At 50.5% G+C, this 9,443-nt stretch overlaps 2 protein-coding genes across 2 annotated transcripts; both read right to left on the bottom strand.

Moving 5' to 3' along the window:
• Nucleotides 1-1,342: 1,342 nt before the first annotated feature.
• On the bottom strand, nt 1,343-5,068 carry NKX3-1 (NK3 homeobox 1). Its single transcript, XM_048928290.1, has 2 exons — nt 4,802-5,068; nt 1,343-3,089 (listed from the first exon to the last, which is right to left on the bottom strand). The coding sequence occupies exons 1-2, from the start codon at nt 5,013-5,015 to the stop codon at nt 2,728-2,730; spliced, it is 576 nt and encodes a 191-aa protein (XP_048784247.1). The 5' UTR covers nt 5,016-5,068; the 3' UTR covers nt 1,343-2,727.
• Nucleotides 5,069-7,100: 2,032 nt separating this feature from the next.
• NKX2-6 (NK2 homeobox 6) lies at nt 7,101-9,322 on the bottom strand. Its single transcript, XM_048928236.1, has 2 exons — nt 9,211-9,322; nt 7,101-7,570 (listed from the first exon to the last, which is right to left on the bottom strand). Exons 1-2 carry the CDS (start codon nt 9,320-9,322, stop codon nt 7,101-7,103), a joined length of 582 nt encoding a protein of 193 aa, XP_048784193.1.
• Between the last annotated feature and the right edge of the window lie 121 nt (nt 9,323-9,443).

Below are 9,443 nucleotides of genomic sequence, written 5' to 3'. Positions count from 1 at the left end.
AGCTTTAATAAATGATTTGGCACAGGTGAGTTAAAAAGTTATGTCAGCATTAGGCAGAGTTTAATCTTGATGGATGCGTTCGCGGCGGAGCGTGAGGCTAATTGACAGATGTTAAATGATGCTTTCTGTTTCTGGCCACGCACAAACAGGAGCTCCTTTTTGTTAGGGCTGATTAAAACCCTGTGCTTCCATTGGCTGGGTGGAATTTTCGTTTTCCCTATGAATCAAGGGGCTGGTTGTCACCAGGAAACCTGCCATGGTGTTCCCATTGGGGTTGGTGCTTGGATACTCTTGGGTTATTTGGTCATCAAAAGATTACAGCCCTATAGGATGAGAAGTAAGTGGCCTTAAGCTGTGGCAGGGGAGGTTCAGGAGTCACCGTCCCTGGAGGTGTTCAGGAAACATGGAGATGTGACACTTGGGGACGTGGTTATTGGGCATGGTGGGGGTGGGTTGGGGTTGGGGTTGGACTCAGGGATGATCTTAGAGGTCTTTTCCAACCACAATCCTGTGGTTCTATGGGCATAGAGGGGGTGAGCTGATGGTTGGAGCTGATGACCATACTGGTCTTTTCCAACCTTAATGGTTCTATGATTCCTAGAGTTTGTCTTCGTGCTAAGAAAGGATAAAGCCCAACTGCAAGACTTGGGCATCTCCCTGGCATCGCTTTGGGCTCTTAGGGCAGAAAGCAAACCTGGGAGCAGTGCTCTGGGCAGTGCTTTAGGACCAAAATTTGGAGGCCATGGTGACTGAGATTAAACTGTGGGATTGCAGGAAGATTAGGGGTGATAAGAACGTGTTTCGCTCTTCCTTTTGGGGGAATGGTCACTTGTATCATGCTCACCAGATGAAGAGCAGTTAACGGGATGATGGATGAGTGATGTGGGAGTGCTTGGTGCTGGGGACGTAGGAACAGTGATGAGCAGTGATTTGCTAATGGTGACATTGGTGCAACATTCACAGTAGATATTTGTTTGAGAAGATGGTGGTGATTTCATGGCAGAAATAGGAACTAGTGAGAAAAACCAAACCCAGAGCAAGGAACCGACTGAGGCAGCTTGTTCTTAACAAAGGTTCTGAGCTGTTTATTCCAGAGGACAGCACGCATCGGATAAAACAGTATCAAAACATATGTACAAAAAATAGCAACTATTTGCACTGGGCTTTGTATCAGCAAAGTTAAGTATGGAGCATTTGGGTGCTGAAGCAACAAAGGGATGTTTTAAGGGGCTGAAACCACACGTGGAAAAAAAGCTATGGCACAAGGAGGACAAAGTTTTTCGCAATGAGCCATTCAAGAAGTTGAGTTGAAATCTACGTTTCCCATCGATGACAAATGGGTTCAATTTGGTCCCTCCCAACACAGCAGTAGATTTTTTGCAGCATCAACCCCATCCCATTCTTTCTAAGGGTGCAAGCATCGTGTCCCTGCGTTCAGCAGCACCCCAGGGTGGATTCTGCAGGGTGTCCTCCCCTCGAGGAGCACAAGGACTCCTTTGTTCCAAGCAAAGTGGATGAGAGCAGGGCTGTGCAGGAGCCACATTGCAACACAGCCTGAGAGCAGGAGCTGGGAGAAAGCGTTATCAGCAGGTAGGAGTGACTTTGGGATGGTTCAGACCGCTGTCCTCCAAGCAGAGCCAACAGCTTTTACGGCGTTGGCAACTGAGTATCCACCTCAAGTTTTGCTTTGCACATTCCCTGCCCCATCCTCCTACCCCGCAGCTCCATATTTGCTACGTGCGTGCGTGAGCTTTGCAAGCAGAATTGTCACCCTGCAGCCTTGGCCCTGGGAGGTTTGTGGAAGCTGAACTCTTTGAGCTGTTGCTATTTTAACCAGACTGTATGTGAGCGTTCCAGCAGCGGCAGCACCCGGATATGCAAAACCCATCTGTCACTGTGCTATTGTCCCCATTCCTGGAGCCTGCTGGCACGGATTCCCACTCTGCAATGGCACTGGTGGCATCGGGCAGCCCCAGCAGCACCTCTGTGCCCATTGGGAACCTGAGGGGCTTTATTGCTTGCAGCAAGGTGGGGCTGAATGCCCCCTAAAACCCAACACATATAGAAACCTTGGAGAAAATATGCAATGGATGGATTGGAGATGGAAATGCAGATTTTTTTTTTTAAAGATAACAACTAAAAATCACATGATGGAAGAGCTGGTGCATGGGGTGAGCTGTTGTGCTTCCCCCAGTTGGTGGGGGGGAGGGGGAGGGAGCAAAGAATTGCTTACAGAGGGATGGATGGGGAATTATTTCTTTACAGGCATACACCATTTCTGGCTTTCTGCCCCCAAAATCATGCAGTGTTTGATCACTGCAGGTGCTGTTAAAAGCTTTGGGGACGTTTAGTTTGTAGGGCTTGTTGTTGCTCTGGCTGAAAGCTGGCAGTGAGAAAGGATGGTGATGCAGTGAGAGGGAGCTGGGCATCGCGTGGGATTCTTTGCTGCAGATCGAGCCTTTTAAAAGCTTTGGGGTTTTATTATTAATAATAGCAACAATAATAATGGCAATAATAATAATCTGGATTTTTAATTTTTGATAACTTCTGATTCTTTGGCTAAAACCCTCGCGATGACAGAGGCTGGTGCTGTACTAGAGGACACAGAGCATCACTTGGACTTGACGGCGCATCTCTGAATCAACACGGCCAAGGGCAACATGGCAAGAGGGGGTGGGGAAAAAAAACACAACAGCATTTGAGGGGAAAACACAGCAAGCACGGCGCTCACCAGGCGGCAGGGCTCCAGTAACACAAGCAGGGCAGGCAGCGAGCGGCCAGCAGTGGGGCTGGGGGCAGCACGGATGCTTTGTGAGTGGTCCCAACCTCCAACCCGGAGCCCCCCGCTCTCCTCTTGGTCTTGTAGCGGCGGTTCTGGAACCAGATCTTCACCTGCGTCTCGCTCAGCTGCAGGTTCTGGGCCAGGTGGGCTCGCTCAGGGGCTGACAGGTATTTCTGGCGGCTGAAGTTCCTCTCCAACTCCAACACTTGGCTGTGGGTGAAGGCTGCCCGCGAGCGCTTTGCTGGCCGGGGGGGTCGGGGCAGCACCTTCTGGGGGGGGTCACGGCTGCATGGTGGGGTCTCAGCATCTGTAAGGGGAGAGGACTGAGCGTCGCCCGCTGGGAACTGCCCTGACCGCTGGGTTCTTTGGGTTTCCATCACCCAAATTGCTTCTTTCCTCAATATTTTCACCACCCAGACCGCCAATTTCCTCCTTTCTTTCCTATCTCTCCCCATAGAGTGAAGCATTCATGAGCCACTTTCCTCCTTGCTTTCTAGTTGCCCAAACCCCTCATCTCCTTGCTTTCAATCGCCCAAAATCATTCATTACCTCCATTTTCATCACCCAAGTCACTTGTTCTGTCATTTTTCCATCACTGATTTTCTCACCTTTCTTGTTTTCCATTCCCTTCCATAGAGCAAAATATTCACAAATCACGTTTTCTCTTGCTTTTCACCACCCGTATCACTCATTTCCTCTGTTTTCGTCGCCCAAATAACTTGTTTTCTCATTTTTCCATCACCCAAATCTTCATCACCCCACTTTTTTCCTTTCCTATCCCTTCCACAGAGCAAAACATCCCCACTGCCCCGGAGATCCTCCAATTTAACACAGTGAACTCTCTGCTTGATGGAATTACTCTCATCCATTTGGGAGCTGTTTTCTCCCAAACACCCCCCTCTCTTAGTTCCTACAAGGAAAAACCAACCCCCAAAAGGGCCATTTTGCACTGCTGGTGACATCTTGAGGCGCTGCTGTTGCATACAACGTGCTATTGGGATTTTTACAGCATCACCTGTAGCTGTGCAAACCTCTCCAGCCCTTTATTTACACCGTAATTCTTTTCCTCCCAATGGATTGCAGCCAGTTTTTGTGTTGGTTTTTTGCTTTTTTTCCCCCTCCTTTTGTCACTTCTGAGTCTATTTTCTTAAGAAGTGAACATAACACTCGAGATGGAAAAACAAAGGGCTGAATTCCAGCCCCATTGAAATCCCCAAGCTGCATTCTGGGTGATTTCCAATGGCTTTTAATGATTTTTCTTAATAGCCACCTGGGAGGATGTTTCAGAACTCACTTTTGTAGGAGCTTCTTTTAATAGAGGCGACACAGAAAGCCCAAATTCCCCTGGCAAGGTCTCCCTTAGCAAGCTCCATTTTGCTCTTTGCTCCCATTGCACAGCTCAAAGCTGCATTGCATCTGACTTTTCATGCAATTGCATGCAATTTGCAGCACCCTGCTTCTGCAAATTTAGCCACTGCATGCTAAAAGGAGGTGCTGCTGGGGTTGCTTCTGTAGTAAGGCTGATATGCATAATGCACAGTATGTGCAATGCAGCAGAAAAGAGCAGAGCATTGCAACTGGAGCTGAGAACCAGCATATACAAACAGTCTGCAATGCAACAGCTAGGAGCAGAGCATTGCAACTGGTGCTGAGCATGCAGGAAAGCAAACAGCAAGCACAGCAGAGCCCTGCAATCAGTGCACGGCGAGTGCAGCTGCAGCAGCACCACCCAACAGCAGCACCAAGGGTTGCATTTGCATTAAAGGGAATCTTAAGCTTGATATTGCAGAAATGCACCCTCTGGGCTTTTTATTAACCAAAGGTGCAGGCAGCTCCTGTGCTTTGAGTTATCTGAAGTGCCTGAAGAAAGCCTTGCATGCAGTCGCCATTTCTCTCAAATGCTCCTTGCATTTGAAGCCTGGGTAACTTGGTTATGCGTGGGTTATTGAGGTTAAGGGACTTCAAAACTGAACCTTCATCCTGCCCTGAGGCTGAGCATCCCACAACACCCCCCCTTACCTGGATTTGCATCGTGGGGCTGTGCTGGGGATACTGCAGGGCCATCCTGCTGCTCCCCATCCTCTGGTATCCCGCCTCGATCCATCTGTGCTCCCCTCTCAACCCCATCCCATAGGATGTCCTGGATGAGGAAGGACGTCCGAGGTCTGGATGAGGTCTGTTGGGGGCTGCTGGAAGCTCTGTGCCCCCCAGGGCTCAGCACCCCGGTGCTCATCCTCCTTCTCCTCCTCCTCCTCCTCCTGCTGCCCGCGGGCTCAGTGCCTCCCCACCCTCCAGCTCAGCATTTATTGGGCCCATGGCCAAACCTCCGGGGCCTGATTGGAGACTGGGACGTGTCTACGCCCTTTGCTGGTGTCCCAGCTCTGCAGGATTTCTGCTCAAGCATGGCAAAAAATCCCTTCTGCTGCCTTGCTCAGGACGCCCATCCCCATCGAACCCTGCTGGGATAACCCCAGGGCTTTTATTCTCCTCTTAATTCTAAAGTGCCCAAAGGGAATTCATCTTTTTGGGGTGAAAGCAGGGTTTTGGGGTTTCAAAATAGAGTTGTTAGGATATGATGGTGCCGCCTTGGATGGGTGAGCAGAACACTTTTTGCATCCCCACCCCAATCCCAGTGGGATGATGCTCCATGTGCTTCGCTTCTGGATGCGGTTTACATCCAGGGCAAACCCTGGAATGCTGGAGAATGGGGAATGCTGGTTGTGTATTTTGAGAGTTTTCTTCAAAGCCCTTTGGAAAAAATGGCAAACAATGTATTTTAATCAGCTTTGCAAAGCGGAGGTGCAACGGAGAGATCAAATCGTTGTGCAGGAAGGTGGGGAAAATCAACCCAAAACCCCAGGCTGATTCCTCATGGGTGTGGACCATGAGTTGCAGAGCAATGCTGATGTGAAATAAATGTAATGATGGTAATGATCATAGTAATTAAAAAAAAAAAGAGCAAAAAGCTCAAGAATAAAAACTCAGTAGGTTTGCAGAATACTGTTATGTGATGTTATGTGTTATCATGATTGCATTCTGTTGTTGGGTGGCTCCTTGAGTTGGACCCAAGGAGCTGCATGGGTTCCTTACAACTTGAGATATTCTGTGATGTGATGGTGTGACATTGAAGAACATGCATCTTCTCATTTTGGGCTCTTGCACACACGAACAAAACCCACGAACCACCCAAAAGCTGGGCAATGTCCCACTTTCCAGTGAGTCCTTTTGTTCCAGTGATGCTCATTGCGTTTTCCTGCAGCCGGACCATAAATCCTGGTGATGTTGGAGCTGTTCATGTGCTCAACTCATCTGTCCATAGGTCTGTCCTCATTGCCTGGCTCAATCCTCTTTTCCTTTCACTGCTGACTGCAGAATAACCCATAACACTGGTCCAAAACCAGAGGTTTCGGGTTTGCAGTGACAGGGACCCCCTCATGGCCATTTATTGCATTAAATTTTGGCTGATTTGGGTTTTGTGGGAGAGATCTGCCTCATTTTGCAGTTGAGCAGTTTCTAATTTGGGCAAGAAACAGGAGACATTCAAAGCAATGCTGGATGTACAGAGCAGAGCAATCCCACAAACATTGGGATTTTAAGCATCTCCTGACCTCAGCCTTTGGGAAAACCACGATACACAGGACTATAAAAGACATCTTAATACTTCATAAGTCTCATTCCCAGGCTTAAATACATGTAAAGAGAGATGTACATAGAAATGTACATATTATGGTCCTTTGGTCCAGCAAAGCATTCAGTGCTGGTCGGTTTGGGTCCCTGCTGGCTCAGCACCAACACTTTTTTTGCTTCAGATGTGATTCTCAGATGCAAATTGTGGATGGAGAGGTTAAAATGCTGAAAGGGAAAAGCTGAGAGATGGGAAACACGTATTCCCACCTTTTTTTTTTCTTTTTAATTGCAAATAATAATCATCATCAAGACAAAAATGAACACCTGCGCTGGTAAGTCATTAAGAAATACGGATATCCCAAAAGATGAGAGGAACTCAAAGCCTTAAATAGAGCGTTCATGGAAAAGCAAAGGCACGGTGGTGTGCCTTGTTTCCTTAGGAAGAAGAGCAGCATCCCATCCCTAAGCACCCCACAGGAGCATCCCTATAGGGTGGGATGGGATAGAATCTGTGTTTGTGTCCTAATAAATAAATGCCTCTGGCCCTGAGGTCCCCGGATCTGAAGCACCAGAAATCCCTTTCCTTGGGCTGGTTGGTGGGGATGGAGGCCCCACATCCTGCTGTCCATTATGGCTCCAGATGCCCCCATCCTTTTCCTGGGCCACATCCCAACTGGTGCTGAGCCCAATCTCACGGTGTGAGCACCCCAGCGTAGCCCACCCCATAGCTCACCCCATAGGCACCATAGTAGGTGCTATAGGAGTAGGGGCTGACGGTGACCCCATAAGGAGCCAGGTGGGGTTGGGATCCCCCAAAACAAGGATTGCCATCTCTGACCAGCACCGGAACAGCCACCCTACGTGCTGGCAGTGGGTAGGTGGCCATCTCCAGGGATCTATCCTGCCTCTGCCTCTTGCATTTGTAACGCCGGTTCTGGAACCAGATTTTCACCTGGGTGGATGTGAGCTGGAGCACGTTGGCCAGGTGTTCCCTTTCCAGAGCAGAGAGGTATTTCTGCTGCTTGAATCGTCGCTCCAATTCCGACACCTGAGTTTGGGAGAACAAAACACGGGGTTTGCGCCGCTGCGGTTGCTTGGGGTGGTGGCAGGGCTCAGTTTGCTGCTGGTCTGTCTGCAAGGGTTGGGAGAGCAGATGTTGTCCTGCAGAGGGAAAAGCCCGAAGCAAAGTGAGACCCCAGCATGATTTTGCTGCCAACAGGGAAATAAATTGGGAACGGGGCCCCGAAAACCCAAAACGTGATGAGATTCCAACCCAGTCCTGCTGCCTCTGAGTTTCCAAAGAGGGAGTCAAATGGGGAAAGGGGCCCCCATTTAAATGAGTTTCTCCTATGATATTTAGTGGAAATTCAAGAAAAAAAACCCTTTATTTTTGGGATCTGTTGCATGAATTTTGGGTAATGCCTCATTTCTGTCTTTCTCACCAATGGGTGCTGCACCCGTGGCAATCACAGCCTAGAGAGGCACAGGGAACATTGGGTTTGCTGTAGGACAATGTACCCCAAACCTCAAATCCTCTTCCCCACATCTTACCCATGGGCATGGAAGCACCCACAGGGGTGGGAACACCCCGAGGGATGGAATCACCCACACACAGCCTTCACCTCCAGCACCCCAACCACGTGGATCTCCGAATTTAAGCAAAAAAAAAAGGATCTGGGAATGAAGGAAGAAAACCTCAAAGATCTAGAAGAAAGTGGAATTGAGGAGGTTTGACTGGTATTATTATTGCTGATGTTATTATTCTTATTATTTTGCTGCTCAGTGATTGCTGTGCAGTGATTCCTCGCTGCTAAGATGCGCTCAGATCTCTTGGAAACCGTATTATGTTTTGGGGAGATTTGGGGGGTCTATGGGCAAATGTGATGCTGGAAGGCTCCGAAGTCCTTCCCTGCATGTTCCCACCCTTCCCATCTCTCTGCTGCCTCATCCCAGTGCCTCCCAGTCCTCGAGCTCCTCTCTTAATGGTTTTCCCGTTAATTCCACTCCGCAGCCGCCGGGCTTTAGGGAAACACGAGCAAAGGAATCCTTGCCCGATTTAGCCAGAAGGGAAAGAGGGTCCCCATCCGATTCACCCCCTGAGCTCTCAACCTCCGAACACCACAGGACGGAAGGGGGGAGGGGGGGGGTGTCCCTTAGCGCAGTTTTCCTTTTCTCCCCTCGGGGACAATTTAGAGCGCATCGAAATAAAGCGTTGTGTCAGCACGAACCGCTCCGAATTGGGATTGTTAGGCAGGATCAGCCTCAGCGCTGCCCGTCCGGGGGGGTCGGGTAGATCTGGGCATGCGGGGGTCCGGGGGCGACGCTGCAGTGGGGGAACGGGACAGGGAGAGGGGAGAAAAGGGTGCTTACGGCTCCCCCAGGGGAATGGGATGGAAATGGGATGGAGATGGGGCTGCTTTGTGCCCCCTCCCCGTGGTGAGTGGGGTGGGAAAAAGCCCTGAAAGAAAACCCGAAAGAAAACGGAAGGGGGAATAAGGGGGAAAAAAAAGGAAAAAGAGGGAGGGGAAAAAAAAGGGGGGGGGGGGGGGGAAAGAAGGGAGGGGACGAAATGAAAAGGGAGGGGGAAAAAGGAGAAAAAAGGGGGAAAAAAAGGTAAAAAGGAAGGGGGAAAAAATCGGGGGGGGGGGGGGGGGGGGGGGGAAGAAGGGGCAGAAAACGCCGTTATCTCCCACCGGCAGCACGGAGAGGTGCCACCTCGTCGGGGCTGAGGTTCCACTGCCCTCAGTTTGTCCGCTCCGGCGGTGTGTGGGGGCTTCGAGGGTCCCGCGGCTTCCACTCACCCGACTGCGGTTCCTCCTCCCCGGAGGGGCTGCGGCGGACCCCGGGGGCTCCGGGAGCGCTGCTCTGCTCCAGGCTGAGGATATCCTCGACGGAGAAAGGGGTGGGCAGCATCCTCCGGGGGGGGATCGGTGTGAGCTCCCTGCCTCTGCCCTCCTGTTGCTGCGGCTCTACCTGGGGGTCCCGAGGCTGAGGGGGGGGTTAAGGGAGGGCGGGTCGAACCCTTCGGGGGGGG

Source organism: Lagopus muta, chromosome 27 (assembly GCF_023343835.1).
Source record: "Lagopus muta isolate bLagMut1 chromosome 27, bLagMut1 primary, whole genome shotgun sequence".
In the NCBI taxonomy this organism is placed as follows: domain Eukaryota; kingdom Metazoa; phylum Chordata; class Aves; order Galliformes; family Phasianidae; genus Lagopus; species Lagopus muta.
Note: the sequence above shows the minus strand (reverse complement) of the source record. Positions and strands in the feature narration are given on the sequence as shown.